This window comes from Suricata suricatta, chromosome 15, assembly GCF_006229205.1.
Source record: "Suricata suricatta isolate VVHF042 chromosome 15, meerkat_22Aug2017_6uvM2_HiC, whole genome shotgun sequence".
Taxonomy (NCBI): Eukaryota; Metazoa; Chordata; class Mammalia; order Carnivora; family Herpestidae; genus Suricata; species Suricata suricatta.
Window position 1 is genome coordinate 3,048,119 of NC_043714.1, and position 25,326 is coordinate 3,073,444.

Genomic DNA, 25,326 nt, shown 5'->3' on the forward strand with positions numbered 1-25,326 from the left:
TTCTAATGCCTCTATAAATCCCTTGAGCTAACTGTTTTATTCTTCATTCTGATGAACACTTTATTTCAGTTCCCAATTTAGCAGTCATATTACTGGCTGCCCTCTGTAGTTGGGAGGTTGCTCCCTGGGGACTCAGAGCCCCTGGGTGGTTTACAAATCCTTCCAGCTCTGAGCCCGCCTGCTATTCTGTGCTGATCTCCCACCACCTTCCCCATGGATTGCCAATCCAGCTCTTCCAAACTACTCATTTTTGGTGTCTGTGATTCTCACTCTTCATGCGAGAAGTCCCTTCCCTCTCTGCTTCCTCGTGTTCCCTCCTCACACATTTAATGTCTTCCTATGTATGTTCTCATGAGGTATAAAATCAACAGCTAATTAAAATGTGAACTATTCACAGTGTGAATCAGACATGTGGGTAAACTTATATGTATGCATAAGTTATATTGAAAATTATGTATACATTTGTAGTCAGTAGAATATTGTTCACACAAAGGAAAACTAAGCTTGTATTAAAAAAAAAAGTAAACCTGCATTCAAATTCAGCAAAGTTTGAGAATAATTTTCATTGCTAGAGCAATGATCCAGAATTCTTAGATAAAAATGTTGAACAGAGAATGACAAATTAATCTGAGTTAAAACTTCAGGTTATCTAACCCTAATATTATAACTGTTTTTTCAGCATGTGTGTGCATGCATGAGGGTAGACAAAGGATCATAATTCTTTCTGGGTATCCTCAAGACTACTACAAATACCGTTAAGGTTTAATGATTCACAATGCCAAAAAAAGCAGTTAATGCAGTCTATTGATTTTAAAACATACAACCATCAAATAAGATGAAAGATAAAAGTTTTTCTCCTGATTATCTCTAGTCAAAGAATCGCATTTTCTAAAAGCTAAAAATAAAGGTGAAAGCACTATAGTTCTTCCTGAGTGCTGATGAAGCAGGAAGTCCACTAAACATTCTCAAATATTGCAGTCAAGACCACATATTAATGGATTATTCACAGGAAAATTATTCATGGAGTTTCAGTGATATATGAAAGTTATCTGGATCTCCCTACTTACTCCATAAATACTTGTTAAATCTGTAAAGTACAGAATTCTCGTTTTCCTATAGAGGAAATTGTATCACAACTAAGTGAACTAATTTGTCAATACTCTCATTATTTCAATAATAGAGGCAGAAATATTACCCAGGCTACAATTTTGTGATCAGCCTATTTTGGAAAAGGTCATACATAAGCAAAGAAAGTGTTCAAATACTTCACTTATATTCATGAAAGGGTTTCCATTAATTCAATCCAAAAAGTTGAAACAGAATGTAAAAAATGACATATATATTAACATACAAGCCTGGATTTATAAAAGATTAGGTCCTCAGAATTATTCTTTCTAGGGACTATGTAACATATGATTATATAGATTGCAGATTTGATCTAAGCGTATTAATTTTAATCAGCTAAAAATATCAAAAGCAGCCATGATTCATTTAAAGCAGAGAGGACAAATATGTTCAGGACATGCTTTGATTTTTGGTACATGAAGAAATGGTTATGATAATCAGAGCGGTGAAAGAAATATATATTACTAAACGCAAATTAGTTCTCATTCTCCATGGATGGCTGAGCTTTCTAGACGTTCTAAATGTCTTCTTACTGCAAAATATCAAAATTAAAGCAAAGAAAGACATGTGAAGTTATAATATTCTTTTCATGCTATGCATATTTCTTCTTATCACAAATTCAAAAGAACACTATTTCAAAGAGACAGATTATAGTTGTACTTTCTAAAGTCTTTTCATGTATTTTTAAGAGGAAAATTTGAAAAGTATATTTGAACCCTTCCCTGTTTCAGTTAAAAGTGCTTGGTCAAGGGTCTGCGAGCAGGTTTCTCTAACAATGTCAGTAGCTTGGATGCAGATGCCTTAGGAGCAAAAGCTGTAGCTTGTGCCCAGTTGTGCGATGCGGACTAGTGTCTTGGGAAAGCACAGTGACGCAGGCACTGAACTGAGCCAGAGCTATGCTCTATGCTCTGTCCTTTCTTTGTTTAATAAAGTGAAATCGTACCGACTACCCACAAATGCCCACTTACAAAATGCAGAAAACAGACAAGGTATTTATTAAGAGAAAAAGATATAAATGTATGTGATTTACAAGGCCTTTGAATGCTAAGCTACGGAACTTGTCTATTTCTTCATGGCTGGCTGAGATTTGAATACCGCTTGGGCACTTCCCAAAGTGTATCATGTTACACAGCACGTAATTCTCAAGCCCAAGCCATTTGGCTTGCTTCCATCTATTTTGAAATTTTGATCAATTCCTGTCCATTAAGTTTATATCTAAATGTGCAAGAACTTGATACAGAAAAAAAAAGTCATTAACGCTGTAGGGAGCCACTTTGAATTCTATAGGACTTTGGTAAACAGTTTAGGATGGTATCATTTAATTTTCTCTAACAACAGCAAAGACAACAAAGCAACAAAAAATACATAAAAGTATTTACACTGGCCACTGGATTTTAAAGAAAAGTCTGGTTGTTATCAAAATGCATGACATGCACATATATTCAGAGAAAATTTAAACTTGAGGTGGAGCTATGAACCTCTTGCTCAAATCATCTTTGAGAAGAAGAATAAATGGGGGCTAAACATGGTTTACAACTTGCAAAATTCTGCAGCACATGACATTAGGTGTTTTTTTTAATATGATGCTTAATATTTGTGCGTCCTTTTTATGGTCTTTCTATTGTAAATTACAAAATGCATTGAAAAATGTGAAGGGGAGATGATGTCAGCCAAAGTAATAGATAAACTTCTAAGTATATTTTGAAGGTATCTGGGAAAAGAATCCTTCTAACATGTCTTAGATATTCTTCCATGTATATAACATATATTGTACAACTTAAGTTTTCTACAAATGTATCTGAATCTCAAGATAACTTTCTACTAATTCAAAACTTGTCATCTGGATTCATACTTGATGCTCCATTTAAAAACAGATATTTATAAAGAAAAATAAGCAAATAAAAGTTTGAAGCTCTAGGGGCGCCTGGGTGGCTCAGTCGGTTAAGCCTCCGGCTTCGGCTCAGGTCAGATCTCACATTCGTGGGTTCGAGCCCCACATCAGGCTCTGTGCTGACAGCTAGCTCAGAGCCTGGAGCCTGCTTCCAGTTCTGTGTCTCCTTCTTTCTCTGCCCCTCCACCTCTCATGCTCTGTCTCTCTCTGTATTAAAATAATAAATAAAACATTTAAAAAATTAAAAAAAAAAGTTTGAAGCTCTATTTGTATTGTGGAAAAGAAGACCTTTGCACAGATTTTATTTCATGTTGCAAACAGATAAATGAGATGATGTTTTGATCTGATTTGTTCTGACATGTCTGCAGGCAGAATGCTTTTCAAGTCATTGCTGTGGACGGAGTTTGCAGTGGGATTATTCAGTGCCTCTCTGCTGAAGACTGTATTGACTGGCTACAAGCAATAGCAACTAATATTTCAAACCTCACAAAGCACAATGTAAGTAGTAAGTCAAGAAATATCTGGCCATTGAGTTTCTCAACTGTGTTAAATTTCTTCAGTCTATATGTAACTTCACAGCAACTATTTGGTGTTTATCTAAGAGTGAGTCACTTTACACCCATCACGAAAGCTATTCGGGAATACTTATTTAAAGAAAATCACTTTATCTTGAGAGTTTTATCCCAACATATCAGTTCAAGAACATTTTCCTTCATTTCCATTCATTCACAAACCTCATAAACATCAACATGAGTTCAGTAAGTGAAAATAGATATTTAGCATGCGACCACTAAACATATGTATATATAAGTAGAAGTATTCTGAACTAAAACAGTACTGAATTTTGAGATAGCATTATTGAGTTTCCTTTAGTGATTTTAGAATTGCGGCTGGAACTGTTTGAAAGGGTGAGAGGGGAGAGTAAGAGAGTCTGCATGGAGACTGAAGGACGCATTTGGGATGACTCTGGCACAGGGATGGTCCGAGGATGCATGGTAGGAGCCAGCAAGTCCACCTTTACCAGCATGTCCATATTACCAAAAATGGCTTCTCGACTTTTTCTCTCTTTTTCTCGTCCAACTTTTCTTCATTATGTCTATCTTTTCATCACTATTCTTTCATCACCTAAAATCATCCCCCCTACTTCTAGCAGTATAGTCTATCAAAATATGCAAAACTATAAATGTCACTTCATTGAGTACTGATGTAGCTCATTAAAGATTATTTGATCTTAACAAAAGATTATTCTGTTGCAAAAACAATACCAGATATCATCCAAACGTTTGTCTTAAAATGCTCCTCCAACCACAACTCTTCTAGGACATGTTGAAGCCCTTCAATTCTACGGGAAATTCAGAGGCCCACTATGTAAATGGTCAAGCAGAAATATATAACTCTTTCCCAAACTCGTGGGTGTACAAAACTCTCCTCACACAAATGACCGTCCAGACCCAAGTACCTTTGCAGAGAGCTTGCTTTGAAATCTAAGAAGGAGTGTGCCCATGCACATACCCCTTGGGTGCGTGTTGAAGGGATTATATGGAGTGATGCTAATAGGGACGGGACGCATACCCGTTCAGCATCTCCTGGCCATGCGAGTGGGTTTCGGATGGCTTTCCAGTTTGCCCTTTTCACTGAATGACTGCAGGTCTCTTTCTGCAGATCACCTCAACACTCAGCATCATTCTGTCTTTTCAAATTTTGTTTACTTGGTATGTGTGAAAACTATGTCTCATTGTGGTGTTAATGAGGGGAAGTGAGTTTTGTTTATGGTGCCTAAATGGGAGCAAATACACCAAGTCTTACTCAGGGACATCACTCAGCAGGGAGGCCTGGCCTGGGCATATCTGGCTTGGGCAGGAGTGAACCCACAATGCTCAGCCTTTGCCAGTCTGTTGGTTACATCATGTTGAAGTTGCAGAAGATGACAAGAAATTTCAAACTGGCCCAAAAAATGTAGTCTCTGAGGATCATGCCTCTCCTCATCCCTAACATCTTTTTAGGAAGGTTTTTAGGAATAAAGTGCTGACTTCCTATTTAACTACATGCAATCACTAGAGTGCCTAAAAATGAGCCAAGATCCTATGTTTATGAGAACAAAGTATTTTTAAAAGAACAGAATGTTAAATTTTAAATCCAAAGTGTTTCTTTTACTAGATCCAAATTTGCAATGACCCCAAATCCTAGGAACATTCTTAAGAAACTGTTTCTTTGGAATTTTACATTTAGTTAGAATGCTGTGACCCAGAAGACAAGCATATGAAAAGAAAGGAAAGATGCAAATGCCCCTATTCGCTGTAGGTATAAAGAAGTACATGTCAGATTTTACTGTTTGTTTTTCATCCCAAGGGTGAGATGACTTTCTGCCCTATGCTGAGAGATCCATGTGTCTAGTATGAGAATGTCACTGTATTAATCTCATTGTTCTTACACATTTTCTTGATTATGTTCCATCTGCATGTATTTCTGTCTTGTAATCTGTCTTCATGCAAAAGTACTACTATTGCAATCAACTTTCATGTTTCTGTGGAGCGACATACGTGTAGAAAGGTCATTGGGCATAATAATCATATGTGAAAGTTAGATTGACTTCCGTGAAACACAATGGCTGTCCTGGTGATACAGTTGATATGGTTGGTTCCTATGAAGAAAGAAATTGTACAAACTAAGAGGAGCTGGAACAGTTTTGTTTAGCGTAGTTGGGTCATTCTAGTTCTCTGAACTTGTTTACTCTGGAAAAGATAGAAATAATACCTTGCAGAAAGATATAGAAGTATTTTGTTTCTGTATCTGCAAATACTTCAAGGGCGTGTAAGCTTATGTAAGTGAAATTCTGGATAATTTGTCTGCTATTAATAGGGGCAAAAAGGAAAACCCTGAGATAAATATCTGAGGAAATTTTATTCAAGAAACTAACCTACATAAACACAAATTTGAAAAAAAAGACCAACTGGAAAATGCATATTAAACATTATGCTAAAAAGTAAAAGCAAAAATCATGCTATTTAAATGATATAAAGATTTGTGTATTTATACTGATTAGAAGGGAAAAAAAGAAATACAAAAATCTTATTATAAAAACGTTTTAATAATAAATCATATTTGTGTAATGGGACTAGTTGGAGAATATATGTAGGAGAAGATTAAAGGAAAGCAAACAAACAGACAAACAAACAAAAACACTATACTGCAATTACCAGAGCACTGTGCTAACCATTTGCTAATTCTTGGTCACTGATTTCCAGCAATAAAAATTGCTAAATAGGGAGATTTTCATAGCTGCTGTATGTGGAAATCCCATTGTATTTGCTATCTAAAAACGTTCTGTCTTCAGAAGGTCATTGAACATAATAGTTCAAAATATGTAGACAACACTTTCTATTTCAATTTAGCACTATTCAAGGTGACTCCAAAATATTGACAGTGCATTTAGCAACGGCATACAGTAGAAGACACTTCAGGGACCTGCGTTAAGTCTGTGCTTGAACAGAAGCCCATTTATTTTCCTTCACTTTTATGCTCACACACTGGAAAGGCGGCTACGGTTTGCTGGGTTGGGTCCCAGCAAGGCCTACACCAGCTCACTTTGGATGTTTGCTATTATTTTGGGTAAAGTAGACTTGAATAGATTTGTAATGTAAAACTCATAAATTGTAAAAAACAGTACTTGCTTCAAGTTAAGACACTTAAATTCCTTTTTCTACCTTTTAATATTTTACCAAATACGTGATCAAGTGCCTGTAGAAAGTTATTAATTTTTATTTCCATGATCGAGCCATCTTAAATATCGAAGATCCTAAAATATGGTGATGTTGTAATGGAGTGAAACTCTTGCGAACCTTGGAGGGCTGCGGGGGCGATGTATTTTGTATGTAGAGGGAATGTGAGTGATGGGGGCCAGCTAGCAGGCTTGAAAAGATGACTCCCTATTTTCTCTACTTCCTGCCTTATGTTCTCTCCTTCGTGCCTTAGGCAACCGTCTCCCTTGATGTGCAGGCTGGATAGTGAGTTGAGAGGCAGATACTTCCCTGTCAGAATTTCAGAAGAGACTGCAGTTTCGATTGAGCTGATCACAACCTTGTGAGAAACCCAGAGAGAGAGGACCCGGCTAGCATCACCTGGATTCCTGACTCCAGAAAACATAAAACAGTGAATATTTGTCACGTCACTAAGTGTTGGAGTTACACGTTACACAGCAGTGATGAATGACATCTGCTTCCTAGAGCCTCTGTAACAAATAACTACAAACTTGGTAGCTTAAAATGACCTAAATTTATTTTCTCATAGTTCTGGAGGTCAGAAGTCCAAAATCAAAGTGTCATCAGGGCTGCGTCTGGAGGGTTTTTTTCCAGCTTCTGGTAGCAGGCAGCATTTCTTGCCTTCTTGGCTCAGGACCCCATCACTGTAGTCTCTGCCTCCACAGTCACACCACCTCCCTCTGAGTTTCTGTTCTCCTTTATGTGTCTCTTCTAAAGACACTAGTCATTGGATTCAGGGCACACTCAGCAAATCCAGGATGATCTCACCCCAAGATCCTTAACTTAATTATATCTACGATTCTTTTCTGGGGAGCACCTGGGTGGCTCAGTTGGTTGAGCGACCAATTCTTGATTTGGGATCAGGTCGTGATCCCAGGGTCCTGGACTCAAGCCCTGCATCGGGCTCCATGCTGAGTCTGCTTAAGATTCTCTCCCTCCTTCTGCCCTCTCCCCCACTAGCACTCTCTCTCTCTCATTTCCTCCCCCAAATAAAATAAAAGATTGATCTATGTGTCTGTTTTTGTGCCAGTACCATAACTGTCTTGATGATCACATTTTGTAATACAGCTTGAAGTTTGGAACTATGATGCCTCCAGCTTTGGTTTTCTTTTTTCAACATTAGTTTGGCTATCAGCGTTCTTCTCTGGCTCCATACAAGTTATAGGGTTGTCTGTTCCAGCTCTGTGAAGAATGCTGGTGTTATTTTGATAGGGATTGCACTGAATGTGTAGATTGTTTTAGGCAGTATTGACATTTTAACAATATTTGTTCTTCCAATCCATGAACATGAACTATTTTCCCATTTCTTTGTACCTTCCTGAGCTTTCTATAGTTCTCAGCATACAGATCTTTTATCGTTTTTGGTTAGGTTTATTCCTAGGTATCTTAAGGGTTTTTGGTGCAATTATATAAATGGGATCAATTCCTTAATGTCTCTTTCTGCTGCTTTATTATTGGTGTACAGAAATGCAACCAATTTCTGCACACTGACTTTATATCCTGAGATTATGCTGAATTCATGTATCAGCTCTAGCAGTGTCTTCAGTGGACTCTTTCAGGTTTTTAAGGTAGAGTATCATGTCATCTGTGAAGAGTGAAGTTTGACTTCTTCGTTGCCAATTTGAATGCCTTTTATTTCTTTTTGTTGTCTGATGGCTGACGCTAGGACACCCTGTCACGTTCCTGATTTCAGGGGGAAGGCTCGCCGTTTTTGCCCACTGAGGGTGATATTAGCTGTGGGCCCTTCACATACGGCCTCTCTGATGTTGAAGTATTCTCCTTTGATCCCTACTTTCTTGACAGTTTTTATCCGCTTGACTTTAAATAAAACAATAATAATAATAAAAGAAAATTAAACATATTGAAATAAAAAAATAAAAAATAGAACAAACAAACAAAGAAAAGATCCATTTTCCAAATAAAGAAACATTTGCAGGTTCCAAGAATTTGATGTGGATATCTTTTTTTTTTCAGCATATCACAAAAACTGAACAACAATTTAGATTCAGACAAATGTTCTGACTTACTTCCCAAGGTGGTGTATCTAACACGAGCTGAGTTTTCAGTCTTTATTCTGCACTGTGTGAGAATGAGCCGCAATTACTTTCAGTTCGTACATGGAATTAGGGAATCCACTTCTGCCTCCTGTTCCTCTCCAGGCCTGGCTCCTAGAGAGTATCTGTCCTTGGTCTTCTCAGGAATGTAGAGCTCTCAAACTGCAGGCTGCCACGGTGGTCAGCATTTCCTCATGATGAAACCCTCCTACAGGGCAAAATGGCATGCAAAAAAGAGAAAAAATAATAAGCATCTCTCCGTACAGAGAACCCCTCTTCCTAGATCCTGTATTCTAAAGGGTGGGCTGTCTCTTGGGACTTTGAGGGGCCACTGCATTAGTAACAGCAGCTGTTTGACAGCCTGGCACTGGAGCAGGGTCGTGTGCCAAAGAGAACATACCATGGCCACGAGGGCCCGTTACAGAACCCACGCCTCACATGGGGCAACCGTGGAAGAAGGCACAGAGAGAGTCATGGAAATGGTGGCCTGAGAAGTAGGTCTGACCTTGCTGGTCCTGAAAAGGGACCAGAACTTGAAGAAATACAGGAAGCCAGGAGAAGCTGCCGGAGACAAAAAGACGTTGCCCCCTTCAGAACTTCTAGAAAGAAACACATCCCTGACAGCACCTTGATTTTACGCCAGCATGATGCAATCAGGATCTCTGACCTAGAGACTCTAAGATGGCATTAGTGTTGTTTCAAGCTACTAAGTTGGTGGTGATTTGTGATGGCAACATTAGAAAATTAACCCAATATCTGGATAAACTCATTATATTTCTTTGCACCTCATCTAAATCTCACTGTTTAATCTGAAAAGCAGACTTCTTGTCCTATCACATTTAGCTTTTTCCAAATAGCTATAAAATGCACTTGCATATATCAGAAAAACAATCTAATATGCATGTTATTAATTAATCCAAGAGCAAAGCAGTATATAATAGCACTTGAGGGCCTACATCCTTTAAAAACAGCTAACGTGGGTAGGGTGGCTCAGTTGGTTAAACGTCCCACTTCAGCTCAGGTCATGATCTCACTGTTCATGAGTTTGAGCCCCACAGTGTGCTCTGTGCTGACAGTTCAGAGCCTGGAGCCTGCTTCGGATTCTGTGTTTCCCTCTCTCTGCCCCTGCCCCACCTGTACTGTGTGTATCTCTGTCTCTCTCTCAAAAATAAATAAGCATTAGAAAAAATTTAAAGCAGCTAATGTATAGTGATATCACAACAAAAATAATCGTACTTGTTTAGATACAATGTACTGAGCAGAGACTGTCTTTGGAGTTAGGAAAAGGGTCCATTTTTCTCAGGGCCTTGATATACACGGCTAAAATTCTTCAAATACTACAGAAAAGGAGGCAGGGGAAATCATCTAAATGCCTTGAGAGCTGCTGGCACCAGAAAAACAAGGGTGACTGGCCCAGTCTCTTAGAGGTCAGGACTGGAGTCCCTGGGAAGGCATGACTTGGGGGTGCTGGCTGAGCCAGGGAGCGGCAACCAGCAGCCCCGAGCAAGGAGCTGCTGTGCTCTATCTGGCTTGGTCCTGATCACACAGGGCAGCCCCTAGGCCCTACATCTGTGCAGTTCCAGTACTTAGCACAGTCCATGCGGAACAAATATGAAGTGAATGAATGAGTCAGTCAATCAATCAGTAGTCGTTTGCAGGAAAGATTACTGAGAAAAAGGGAGGGGGGGAAGGAGGGGAAAGGGAAATTAATTGAGCTACAGTAAGCACTGTAGTGAGAATCTCTCTTTAAATTCTTATAACTCATTGAATACTACTGATTACATTCTTAAAACTTTGGAACCATTATCTGGTTTTAGAACAGTTATGGAGAAGAGGTCTTAGCCATGCTGTCCGCCATAGAGGATTTCTGTGGACTGCCTGTTATGTGGCCATATTTCCCTGTCCCTCATAAGTCTCCACTTCTCCTAACAGGTGTCTGATAAATAAGTGTGTTATATTTTTCTGTTTTGAAAAAAATCTTCATCTAACTCCCTGAATAACTTTCTAAGAGGCAAGAGTAGAAAAGTGTAGGGGACCAAAGGGTCAGGAAAAAATGGACTGCACTGCATGTATCTGATTGCAGATAAAGGCAGACACCTTTGAAAACATCTAGATTGCCCACAAGCATGATTCTTTTATGAACATTTTTACGTGTTTTCCTCAAATCTTCTCATTAGAAGGGACCGTGGAGATCATCTAGCCCCATCTCCCGCCCAAGTACAAAATATCTCCTGCAAAAGTCCCTTCGGATGATTCTGCTGGAAATCTTTCAAAGACACGAAAGTCAAGGCTTCCCAGTGTGACAACTACATCTGTGACAACTCAGTGTCAGGAAAATTAAACTCTCTCTCCTGTAGCTTTCATCTGTTCATACTAGGTCTGCCTTGGGAAAGACACACAATAACTGAAATTTCTCTTTTACTTGGCAACTCTTCAAATATAAAAGGGCAAGTATTGCGTGCCACAGGCTTTTTTTCAATAGAAATATCACTGGTGCCTTCCTCCCAGGGCTTTCCCATCCTGGTCACTGCCCCTGGACGTAGAAACCGTTTAGAATAAGTAGAAGATTAGCTGTATATTCAAGTTTTCCTTACTGACATTACCATGAAGTCAAGTTTCTTAAAGTTTCATTATAATCTTAACATGTATTCACTGAACTTTCAGCATTTATTTACATGTAATCATATACTGAAAATAGCTGAAGACATTTTATTATAATGATTGATCAAGGTTTGTATTTTCTCATTAATTGATTTTTAAAAATTCATTTTTACATCTAAACACACTTATGAGTCAGAAAACCTGGTTCTTGATTTGGTTGCACCAATTACAAAATACTCCAAATGGTGGGAGGAACCTATGTTAAACCATTTAAGAAAACATTCAGTTCCTTAGTTTCTTAACTTTTCAAAGATTGATTTGTCATTGTTCTCACCTTCCTTACTAGGCTACAATGAGATTCAAGATATTTCTTCAGCTGTTGACTACCATAGCCTATAATGTATAATGTTAAAAACCAGTACCATATTGACACTAATATAAGGATATAATATTTTACCCCACATGTTTTAGAAGAATGTCATGCAGTGGAAATTCAAAAAATTTGTAGATATTAGTAAATTGATAAAAATACAAAAGTACTAAAGATATGTTTTCTTTCTTAATGTTGGTTCTTAATATGCAAAGTGACTTCCCTTCTATTTCTCCTCTTTCTTCCCTTCTGTGGAAAGCAGAAAGATATCTAACTTTAAAATGTAGAAACCTAAAACCATAACCACAGCCAAGCAATCAAAGTTGACTTTAACAGCTACAGCCATGGTGATAGTGTGCACCCTTGAGATGATGTAATAAGAACAGCACTCTACCTCCTCTGGTCTTCCTCCCACAAATCCCTGATGCCTGTTGTCTCATGAGAAAAGTATCAAAAAAGGTCAGTTGAAGAATCTACAAAATACTTGACCATTACTCCTCAAAACTGATGTCATAAAAACCAGGAAAGCCTGAGAAACTGTCACAGCCAAGAGTAGCCTAAGGAGACATAATGACTATAAATGTAATATATAGTGTATACATCTCACTCATCCTGGGTGAGGTTCTGGAACAGAAAAGGGATATTATACAAAAATTAAAGGAATCTTAATAAACTGTTGACTTTAGTTAATAACTTGTATAGATATTGGTTTATTAATTATAATAAATGTTCCTTATCATGTGGTGCTGATAATAGGGAAAACTGTGTGTGTGATTTATGAGAATTGTTATTGTTGGAATTTTTCAGTAAATCTAAAACTGCTATTTAAATTTTTTAAATGTTTATTTATCTTTGAGAGACAAACAGAGTGTGAGCAGGGGAGGGGCAGAGAGAGAGGGAGACACAGAATCCAAAGCAAGCTCTAGGCTCCGAGTTGTCAGTACAGAGCCTTATGTGGGGCTCAAACTCATAAACAGTGAGAGCATGACCTGAGCCTAAGTCAGATGTTCAATCAACAAAGCCACCCAGGTGCCCCTAAAACTGCTTTTTTTTTTTTAAATTCAAGCATGAGTAACACACAGTGTTACAGTAATTTCAGGTGTCCAATATAATGATTTAACAACTCCATCCATCACTCAGTGCTCATCAAGGTAAATGTATTCATAATCTTTTTTCTCTGTTTCTCCATCCCTACCTCCCTTCCCTCTGGCAACCACTAGTTTGTTCACTGAATTTAAGGTTCCACTTTTTTGTCTCTTTTTTCCTTTGTTTAATTGTTTTGTTTATTAAATTTCACATATGATGGCCAATAAATCTAAAACTACTTCAAAATAAAATGTTCATTTTAAAGAATTCACAAGTGAAGCACCTGGGTGGCTCACTGAGTTAAGCATCTGAGTCTTGGTTTTGGCTTAGGTCATAACGTCCTAAGTTATGGCATCATACCAGACTATTTAAAGTTTTGGGGCACTGGGTGGTTCAGGGGGTTAAGTGTCCAACTTTAGCTCAGGTCATGATCTTATGGTCCATGAGTTCAAGCCTTGAATCAGGCTCTGTGCTGACAGCTCAGAGCCTAGAGCCTGCTTCAGTTTCTGTGTCTCCCTCTCTCTCTGACCCATCCCCACTCACACTCTGTCTCTTTCTCAAAAACAAACATTAAAAAATTTTAAAGTATTAATGCTCCAGGAAATAGACATGTCCATATTGTTGAACTAGATAGAGCCTTACCAAATAGGGCAAGTCTAGATATATCCCCTAAAATAAATGGAAACTTCAAAATTATTAACCCCAGCTCACTGAATATAAAGTCTGGATGGAAATCATTAAGAAGAGGTTGGATTCTAGAAAGTCCCCAAGACCATTCTTCAAATGTCTGTAAGGCTGATCTCATCTAACTCCAGAATATTTGCGATATTAATTGACTAAATTACAAAAAATAAACACACACACACACACACACACACACACACACACACACAAGATGGTAGTAAAAACAAATACAGAAGATTAAGGGACTAGAAATGACTATAGCTAGACCTAAAAGGAGGATGAAATAGGACTTCAAAACATTCTGTGTTTTGATCAAAGGCAATCAGGATGGATGCTTTTGCAGAAAAGTTCTTGCCATGAGAGAAAAGCATGGGCTTTGGTGTCACAGCCTCGATGTGAAGTCCTAGCTTCTCCGCCTGAGTTACTTCAGGCCTCATAAGGCGGCACTAAGTTAGCTTTAGTCAATGGGAGGGTTAAATGAAGAGAGTACTTTGAACATGCAGCCCTTAAGGGATGCTGAAACATTTGCCATTTCTTCTCTCTCTCTAGTTGCCTTCCACATGTAATGATTTAATCCATAAGCCATCAGTAAAGGGTGGATTTGCTTATTGTACATGAGGTGGCATCTTTTGTTTTGTTGAGTAGCCTTTTGGGATTCTGGAAGATGGTTGTTTGGGTAACAGAAAATTGATGAAACTGAACACAATAGGTTAAAATGAATGTCTAGTAGTAAATAAACTATTAAGCAGCTATGATTTTAGGCCAGCCAGAGGTCTACACCACAGTTATCTCATGCTTAAAAGAAATAAAGGAGACAGGTAAAATGCATAGCTCTCTTGGTGCTGGTGTCTTATATATCCAACCTTTCCAAACACCCTCTACTACTATATACTACCATACTAATGCTCACTGATAAGCAGTTTCATTTGACATGTCTAAGGTTAACTGCACATAAATGAATCTCTTCTTCTTTTCTAAATTCTTATATATATATAAGAATAATATAATATTATATATTATATATAAGAATACACACACACACACTATATATATATATATATATATATATTCTCATCATGTATTTTCTTTATTGGAATGAAATATCTAACTTGAAAAGTAATACATTCTTGTGTGTGCATGTAGATGATAGATAAATAATTGTGTATTTCTACCCTTAAAGTTTCACTGAAAATAAATATGGTCTTAAATAAAAAAGATGTGATTGCTCATGTGAGAATCTCAAAACATATAATTCACACTGTATTATGTGAAAGAGAATAGATTCTGTTCCCAAATGTTTGTATCAATGACAAATAAAAGAAACTCCTTAGGGTGGCTACTGAAGGAGTATATAAATTGGGTTTTGTCCCCAGCTGACAAGAATTCTGGACGGTGACATTTACTGGCTTTGTTTCAATTGTTCAAGGTGGCCACCAAGAGCCCACCTTCAAGCTGTACATGTCATTGCCCTCCACTGCCTTCAGAGGGCTGAGTTGTACCTTGTGTGCACCTCTGGGTCACACAAGGGCTTCGAAGGTTCTTCTACATCACTTTAGTGTCTGGAACAGGAAAGAAGGGAAGAAGGATGAGAAGCATCAGCTACATGTCTCCCCTTTTATCAAGTTCAGAGAAATTCCCAGAAACCCTTGTGTGGAATATTGCTCACTTCTCATTCCCATGACCATTCCTGAGCTCAGTCCAAAGACAATTCCAGGGGTTGGGACAGGGAGGTGAAGGTGGCTAGTCTAGTGATGTAGACATTATATATGGTTTACAGTGGGATATGACTGAGGAAAGAAGATTGTAAACAGCTTTTGAGACAGATAACCAACAATAATCTACCACATTACTTAATATTAAACATGTAGAGGGGCGCCTGGGTGGCTCATTTGGTTGTGCAGCCGACTTCAGCTCCAGTCATGATCCCACAGTTCGTGGTTTTGTGCCCACCGCTGGGCTCTGTGCTGACAGCTAGCTCAGAGCCTGGAGCCTGCTTTGGATCCTGTGTCTCCCTATCTCTATGCCCTTCCCCCACTTACCATCTGGCCCTCTCTGTCTCTCAAAATAAAATAAACGTTAAAACAATAATACTAAAAAGATAGTAATCATAAAGTTAAATGTGTATATAATCAATACCCTTTCTGCTTCTTTGAGTTAGTCTTTCAGCTCGCTTGCTCTCTCTCTCACACACACACACACACAGACACTCACACATGTACACATAACTTTAATCAGTCATCTGAGTTGGCTCAGCAGATATTTCACTCATTTTTCATGTTTTGTACATTTACTTTCAGAGATGAACACAAAATTCATTTGGGAGTCATGTGTCTAATTCATAGGCACCTGCAGTATTAAAATGCAGACACATTCAAGTTGAAAAAATAAAATATTTTTCCCTAAAAGTGTTGGTTGTGAAAAGCTAAAGGAAAAACTATTGTGTATGCCATGCTGAGAAGACTTGACAAAGCTTGTAGGTGACTTGAAAGTCATGACAACATAGAGCTGAGCACAAAGAAGATTTAGCAACAAGGAACAAAGCACAGTGATCAGAGGGTGCAGACTGTCGTTCTGGCAGGCGTGGATGTCACTTACGTAGACTTTTTCTTCCTTTTTATAGCTGCTGACATCTCTGAGCTCTTAGATGTACTTTTTCATGCTAGCATGCTGTTGTTTTCTACATTGTTTTTCCTCACGCACCAAAATCTGAACGTCAGACACGCAGGTGTCAACTGAAAACAGGTCATAGAGAGTGAAATCACACAACTGCAGAGTCAGTAATTAAATTCAGAATAAAGCCAAGGGCAATTTGGGGCATTACACTGTGTGCATATTTTTGACAATCATATTTTTGCTTTTTACACAATTAGAGTTTATTTTGGCATGTTATGGCAGGAGATACGTCAATAAAATAACCTACTTTGTTTCTTGAAAAACTGCTAACTAAAACTTAAATAAAGTTCTTAAATTTCTGGTATTAGAGAACATTGGCCGATATTTATGTGTGCAACCCCAAAAATCTGCTTTGATGTTAGCTGAATAATGTAATCATAATAAAATGGGTCAGTATTACTGGACACAATTTATATGTCACCCTTGATCCAGCTAGTTCTGCCTGCATGGCCCACCTCTCTCACCCAATAGGATTCATTCTTTTGCCTTTCTTAATGTTCTCATAGTTTCAGAACCATGGGGACATCCCAAGAGGCCTCAGCGTAATGCACTTACCCCTTTGTAGCCCCCCACAGTGCCAGGGCTGGACTTCAGGATGCCCTTCATAGTGCCCATGTGACCGGAGCTGATCCCACTGGGCCCACCAGCTGTCCTCACACTAATGGTAACTCAGTAGGAGCCTGCAGTAACTGATGTCCATGGGGCATGCACTACCCAGTGAGAGGTAAGGGCCAAAATGGAGCTAGCTTACAAATTGGCTGCATTTCCTTCATAGAGGAACTATTTGGAAATGCAGAAATTGCATAAGGCTCTGCAGGTGTATCAAACTTGATTGAGCACCAGCAAGGTTTCCTGGAGCAAGGCCAAGGCCAGCTCAGTGACTCAGCCCACCCGCCACCTTGTATTTGTATTCTGCTGTGCTGTTTTGCTTCTTTTTACCTTTCACTCCTCCTTCCTTGGGATTGAACATCCTCTGTCAGTAGATGTTTAGCATATATGACTTCCTCAGGCTATATTTCTAGGGAAGCAAGACTAAGGAAATACCTTTTACCTCTAACTGTTCATTACAGGATACTCAGCATTCCATGGGGGATACATTCTTACCTGAGCGGTGCAGTATGGGAGAAAAGGTGTAAATGAAGTGTGCTTAGTCCCCTTAGGTCCTAGGGCGGATGAAGGGCCATTAGGAAATTATGCATGAAATCATTTTCAGTTTGCAGTTGTTCAATTGAATACATCTTAGAGGACCTCTCATTCAAAACTGTAGCTTAAAAGCTGAGGACTCTGACCAGGGTGCAGAGGTGGCTACAAACATTTCAGAGAATTGTGTCTGAATTATTGAGTATCAACACTGTGCATTTTCTTCATTAAGAGTCCTGCCTAATAATTTCGATTGCTAAATTGTAAACCTGGTATTTTCACCTATGATTAATACTGACATTTTAAAAGATAAGTTTCATCACTTTCTGAAAAACACAGTTCCTATACTGTGCAGGCATACCTACCCAACAACCCATTTTCCTCTTTTTTTTTCCTACTTTTATAGCATCTTACACTACCTGTTGTAACACTCACCCTAAAAACTTAGAATTATTTTTCAAGTTATTATTTATTTTTAGAGGGAGAGAAAGTGCAAGCTGGGGAGAGGCAGAGAGAGAGAGAGAGAGAGAGAGAGAGAGAGAGAGAGAATCCCAAGCAAGCTTCACACTACCAGCTTGATGTGAGGCTCAAACCCATGAACCATGAGATCATGACCTGAGCCAAAGTCAGACACTTAACCAAAGCCACAGGTGCCTCCTCCCAAAACCAACTTAAAATTATTTGTTGCATGTTTTTTGAATACTTTCAGCTTTTAGGCTTTTAATCCATACGAAGATTAGATTAATGATATACATAGATATGTGTGTGGTGTATATAGGGCATGTATCAAGTATGTGCTAATCTGAAAGATGATGAGAGCAAAACTGAAAAATTCTTGTACTAGAAAAAATAAAATTTAAGAAACCTCATTTACATATAATGCCTAATGATTTTGATATAGATATGTTTTAATTTTTAATTTTTATTTTTTTATGTTTATATTTATTTATTTATTTGTTTTTGAGAGAGACAGAGAGAGAGAACAAGCAGGGGAGGGGCAGAGAGAGAGGGAGACACAGAATCTGAAGCAGGCTGTCAGCTCTGAACTGTCAGCACTGAGCCCGACACGGGGCTCGAAACCATGAACTGCGAGATCATGACCTGAGTCAAAGTCAGATACCCAACCAACTTGGCCACCCAGGTGCCCCAAAGGATATGTTTTTAAAAGCAACATGCTATATTTTTAAGGTTGTATCTATAGGGACGGGGAAAAACCAAGATAGCAAGGACATAGAATCCATATCCTGAAAAAAATGCATAAAAATTATGAGCTGAAATGTGGGCTCCTGAGGCAAAAATCATTTTGTGATTCTTCCCTCTATATGGCAAAGGCAGAGTTTTATCAGCAGCTGCAGAGTAGATATATTGGTCCCTGTGCCCACTCACTAATATCATTAGTTGCCGGGTGGATTTATATCTATAGAATAAAGATCTCTCTCAGTCCACACACATCTGTTAAATAATGTTGGCCACAAATCTCTAAGGGAATTGGAGGATTGTTTCTTGCTTCCATAAGAATGATTTGCTGGGGTAAATCTTCAAAATTGATTTTCATGAAAAAATATACCATGTTCCCAGGGTCCTGAGGCATCCATCTGAGAACATACCGCTTTAGCCACCAAAATGGACTTGGTTGTGAGGTTTAAAATAACAGGTTAATAGAATTTGGATAAAAGTTTTTAATGCAAGTTCTTCACCAATCTTCAAACATTTGACTGGGAAAAAACTATCCTTAAAGACATTTAAAGTAGGAAGAGAGCAATTTTTAAAGGAATATTTGAATAGCCTATTGCATTTATTTTGGTCAACAGAGAATATTACTGCTTTAGTTTCTAGACATATTTGGTGATATTAAAAGTGAAGATATAAAATTAAGGGATTCAAAAAACAGGATTGGTATTAAAATAAAATCGTAGTCCTATTACACCAAATTCTACTTGTGATCGGTTAGTTCCAAACAAATCTTTATTAATGCCAGCTGTATATCACACTCCTCTCAATTTAACAGATCTGCTGTAACAATTAAGTCTCCGTTAAAGGGTTTCCATCACTAACATTCAATGGGATGTTGTAAAGAAAAAGGGCACACGTTTATCATTTCCCCCAGCATTTACTCAGAATGACTAGTTTTCCTTAAAGTACAGTCATAATATTTATTTTACCAGATTCTCACTTTTGATGTTGGGTAGATTTCAAAGTTGTAGATTTACCGTGATTACTTTCAGTTCTTTAGTCTAAGAAATTCATCTGAAAAACATTTGTAATGTAAGCAATCAATGATTTTCTATTTGTCCTAGTTTTTTTTCAAGCAGAGTCTCAAAATTCAAAGTTCTAATGAAAAGTTGTTAATGAAAAAGCTACTGAATTTAAATCAGACTTTAAATATTATAAGAATATATTTTTGCATATAATAGTGATTCAAAATACTTTTTTCTTTAAATGTAAGACTTCAGCAATACTAGAGATTCCTACAAGAAAAAAAGAAATCCTTAAGTAATAGAATAAAGTAAGAAGACAGAATAAATGGTGAAAATGTTTGATACTATAACATGCATCATTTTTCTAACAATATCTAGCATCTATAAAATCTGTAGATAATATATTGAGTAAAATTTATAGTAATTAATGATAAAGTCTTGAAAATAACTTTCGTTTCTATTTCATTTCATCCAAAATATGAAAATTCTTCTCATTTTGAGTGGTTAATTCTTCTCCTTAAAAAACTATACCTATATTACTTGACTTTTATATCTCTTGAGCATATTGTTTTCTAGAGAATCAAATACAAAACCCCATTTACCATTTGGGATATTAGAGTTGGTAAAAATAAAAAAGTCTTTTCATTTGCTTTTGATTTTAGATTTTTATTAAAGTGCAGAAACTATAAAATGAAAACTTGGGGCACCTGGGTGGCTCAGTCGGCTGAGCATCCAGCTTTGGCTCAGGTCATGATCTTGTGGTTAGTGGGTTTGAGCCCCGCATCAGGCTCTGTGCTGACAGCTCAGAGCCTGGAGCCTGCTTCGGATTCTGGGTCTCCCTCTCTCTGACCCTCCCCTGCTCATGCTGTCTCTTTCTCTCTCTCAAAAATAAATAAACATTTAAAAAAATTAAAAAATAAAGTAAAATGAAAACTTATTGCAATCACAGCACATATATTGCTATAGTTTTAATTAGTAGTATGTATTACATATACATAAAATATGTGTATTTTTGTTCACATATATAAAATAAAATTACCATCCTCTTGTTAAGATGGTTTTATCCTAGGGACACCTGGGTGGCTCAGTCAGTTAAGCATCTGACTTCAGCTCAGATCATAATCTTGTGGTCAGGGGTTCAAGCCCTGCTTTGGGCTCTGCACTGACAGCTCAGAGCCTGGAGCCTGCTTCGGATTCTGTGTTTTCCTTTCTCTCTCCCTCCGCCAGTCACGCTTTATCTCTCTCTCTCTCTCTCTTTCTCTCTCTCTCTCTCTCAAAAATAAATAAATATTTAAAAAAATTTAAAGATGGTATTATCCTTTGTTCAATTAAGATTTAATCATGATCATTTTCCCATGACAGTAATTATATTCTGAGATTACCCACTTCTAATATACCATAATTAATAAATGGATTATTACTGGACATATAAATCATTCAAAATATGTCATTAAATAATAGTGCCCTATGGATTTTTGGCATATTAATCAGTTAAAACATTGCTGATTATATCTTAATGTAAGTATATAGAAAAAGAATCAAAGAATATGAACAATTCTAGTCTCACAAACCAAGACTGATGTCTTAATCTGATCAGCTGGATCAAGTACGGGTTGAAGTTTTATAGGATTCTGTTTACTTCTATATTTTCCCTTTTCCAACCGATAGCCCTCTAGGCCTTTGAGCTGAGTGCGCTCCATTCCCGGGAGCTCTCCTCGGCGGCTTGATCCTGCTTGCTTACCTCTCAGCGCAGCCAATTTCCAAAACTGTTGTCTCCTTTTGCATGATTTTCTGATTACCAATTTGTTTGTTTGGTTTTTATTTTATATTGAGAGAGAGACAGCTGGAGCGGGGGGGGGGGGGTCAGAGAGAGAGGGAGACACAGAATCCGAAGCAGGCTCCAGGCTCTGAGTTGTCAGCACAGAGCCCGACGTGGAGCTCGAACCCAGAGACTGTGAGATCATGTCCTGAGTGGAAGCCGGACGCTTAACAGAATGAGCCACCCAGGCTCCGCTCACATTACTATTTCTAACCAGTTGTCCTGCCACAGTTCAGAATTCAGCAAATATCTTGAGGTGAAAACCCATGTGGCGCTCAAAGCCCCACAGATCAGAAATGCTGCCAATGTGAGCCCTGTGAGAAAAGTGAGCGCCTCCTTCTGTGGCTGTCTGGGCACGTCGTGCTTCCCATGCCCCCCAGGGCCCAGCCCGTGGCTCCAGAAGGCCGGCGCCCCGCTGCGTGCTCATCCGCGTGGGGCCTCACCTGCACCCACCCTAGAGACAGCAGGTGCTCTGGGACACCGCCAACAAGCCGCCGTTGGTCCGCTCTCCTGCTCGCTCCGGTCACCGCCAGCAGGAAGGTGGCCGGGCTTCACACTCTCTCCTCCGGCTTAGCAGCCCAGGATCTTCCTTTATTTCTTGCGTAATCTCTGCGTTAAAGATGGACTGCATTGCGAGTTTGCGAGTTAGTGGGTGACAGTTTTTCAAGCAATTAACCACTAGCTCCACTTTAGCTCTCTACTGAAATTTTAAGTACAGGCTTTATCATTAGCTCAATATATATTATTATTCAATTCTTTTTATTAGTATATTTTATACTAATATATATTATATTATATATAATATATAATATATTATAATATATAATATATATATTATATTATTCAATTCTTTTTATTAGTATATTTTAATTTTTGCCTTTATTTACATTTTATATATTGTTTCTATTAGTATATTTTATTCACTTTTATATATTCAATTACTTATCTGTTAAAAGTCACTGACTCATTTAGTTCTGCAAGAGTAAAACCCTGTTTTAATTATTGGAATTCTACACAAACTTAAAATTCTAAATTTGTTTGCATAGCCCTGGGGATTAACCTTAAATACCCTTGGGTGTATTTGGCTATTTATCCCTGATGGGCGCATATAGGTCTAAAATGTAGCTGCATGTAAATAATATCACACAAAAATTTTACTTTAGAAAAAGTTTGACATTTAGAAATGAATCCTTGTATTTAACATTATATGAATTTTATTCTTCTTAGGATGATCCAAAAGTATTTTACTCAATTTCTGTATCTTTTTTTAATCAAACTGAGGAAGACTTGATTTGGAAATACCTTAAAATCTTAGCTATTTTTGTTCTAATTGTCTTGAGTATTTATCATATAGATTATCTTCCTCTACTGATATATATATCCTGTCCTTTTTAATAGTCATACTTTTACATTCTGTCTTTCATCATATTCCCTGGGCCATAGTTTTTAATGTCATAGTTAAATAATAACATCAGGGCAATCCTTAATATTTTTTGTTAAACAGATTTCATATGTTTAATTTTTAATCATGATATTTGTTATTTTGAAACAAACGCTGATTCTATATGTGTAAAAATACCCTTATTTTCTCTTTATAAGTTTATTTATTTATTTTGAGAGAGAGAGAAAGTGAAAACAAGGAAGGGGTAGAGAGAGACGAAGAGAGAGAATCCCAAGCAGGCTCCACACTGTCAGCGCACAGTGCTATGCAGGGCTTGAACTCCCCAATCATGAGCTCATGACCCAAGTAAAGAGTCAGAAGCTTAACCAACTGAACCATCCAGGTGCCCCAAGATCATTATTTTTGTAATTTATTTATTCTATTCCCTCACCATTACTTTTTATAAAGGTTGGAATTATATAAAACCGGCTCGCTCTGCTATTTGTAAAATTAAATATTGGTTCTTCTTAACATAACCGTCCCTACATGTGTTTCCATAAACCATAACAGGCTTACAGATAAGTTTTTGTGTGTGGTCCTGTCTTTGAAATTTTTTGACTTTATTTTTTTGTTTATTTATTTGAGAGAGAGAGAGCGAGAGAGAGAGAGAGCGAGCCAGCATAGGTGCAAGCCTGCATGAGAGTTGGGGAGAGGCAGAGAGAGAGGGTGAGAGAATCCCAAACAGGCTCCACACTGGGGAGCCCTACACGGAGCTCATTCTCATGGAGTGTGAGATCACGACCTGAGCCCAAATCCAGATTCGAGGTGCCCCTCTACTGTCTTTGAAATTAAAAGTAAATGAAAATTTACATATTGATTTGTCATAAAAATTAAATTTCCAGATCTTCTGATAAAATTAAAACACAATATTATATTTTGGCAGAGGGAATGTCAGTTTCTAATACCAATGGTTCTCATTAGTCCAAAATACATATTAATTTAGTGATGTTCATCATTTTTGCCTTTCTGTCAATTTTACTCATGTGGAAATAAGTAACGAAGTGGAAAAAAGGGTTTCCTTCAATAAATTACAAGGTTCTGTAATAACTGTAATTACAAAATTATACTAAGAAAGAAGATTAAGTCAGGTCCTCATTAAGGAAGAATGAGGAAAGCTGAGCCAATTATAGATGTTCACATCTGAATGGATGTTCACACGGAGCCCTAGGGATGAGCTGCCGAGAACCAGCAACAGCAGAAGGAGCGCTTGGCCTCATTTTGATCCATATCTAGGACTATCAACACGTTTGAGGAGGTAGAAGCGACGTGCAATATTCCTGACATGATAGCTAACCGTGATTGAAAATACTCGCTGGGTAGTGTGGACACACTGACAGGCTGGGGTAGGTGGAGGCCCTGTAACTAAAGGTTATGTGATGCGGAGTTCAGTAAGCTCGTGCAAAAGCGACAGCGGGGAGCTAGACCCACGGAAGAGAAAGTCACTGTCAGCGCCACTCAAGGACTCAGGAAGTTTTTGTGGTGGGTATGGTTGTTGGAGACACAAGGACCCTACTGTGGACACGCCACTGTCAGTCCCGCTCAGTTCTCGGAGGCCATCCTCTCTGTAGGACAATCACGTTCCACTCCCTGATGGAAGAAGGTCAAGTCAACTGTTTCTTGACTCATCACATTAATTTTTCTTCTTTTCTAGAAGTCTCTACAAAGTTCTAAAGTCTTTATAAATCCTCTGAATGGGTCACATAAGTTTCATCATATTTGTAAAGAGGTATATGTTTAAAAATGATTTATAAAAAACATTGTTGTCTTTGAAATAAATGTCTTTCCTTAAGGTAGCAACATGAATTCTAATTCTATACTCATCCTTCAAGATAGAATATTTACGTAAATTATTTGGAATCTTCTGCCTGGCAGATTTATCTATTCTTCCCTCCCTCCCTTCTTCCGTCCCTTCATTCCTCTCTCCCTCCCTCTTCCCTCCTTCCTTCCTTCCTTCTTGCCTTCATCTCTATCATTTCTTTACATTATGAGTATTTATTCAAATATACTTCCTATTTTTTATTAAGACGTGAGGGGTTCCTGAAAAAATACACAGCACAAATGGTGTACTCTTTTTCTTTCAAGTAGGCTTTAATTGTGTTTCACATTCTTAGCTTAAATCAACATGATGTTAAACATTCAGGTTTTTCAGGTTTACCTTTCTCTTTTGGACTAAAAGCCTTAATGTAGATTCCCTTCACCTGAATGCACTTGGTGGTTGTTGATGTCTCTTGCTGCTCTTATAGAATGACTTTTAGGCAATCCTCGTCAAAATCACACGCTCCTTCCTCTACAGCCTAAGGATCAATAATTTAAGTTACCCTGCTCCATAAGCAGCTAGTGTGATGGGACAACAGTTATATCCTTTCCATGCTTCGAGCCTTCATGTTCACATTCTGACTCTATTTTGTTCAAGATTATTTTAATTTTTCGGCTTCTCATAACACAAATGACTGGTTCTGATAACATAATTAACATTGGTTTCTAAG

At 38.0% G+C, this 25,326-nt stretch overlaps 1 protein-coding gene across 1 annotated transcript in view; it reads left to right on the top strand.

Moving 5' to 3' along the window:
* Positions 1-25,326, top strand: part of SNTG1 (syntrophin gamma 1) — a 602,694-nt gene that overhangs the window by 422,407 nt on the left and 154,961 nt on the right. The window contains exon 12 of the mRNA XM_029924001.1: positions 3,385-3,514. Within this exon, the coding sequence (XP_029779861.1) occupies positions 3,385-3,514 (130 nt within the window). The remainder of the gene's footprint in view (positions 1-3,384; positions 3,515-25,326) is intronic.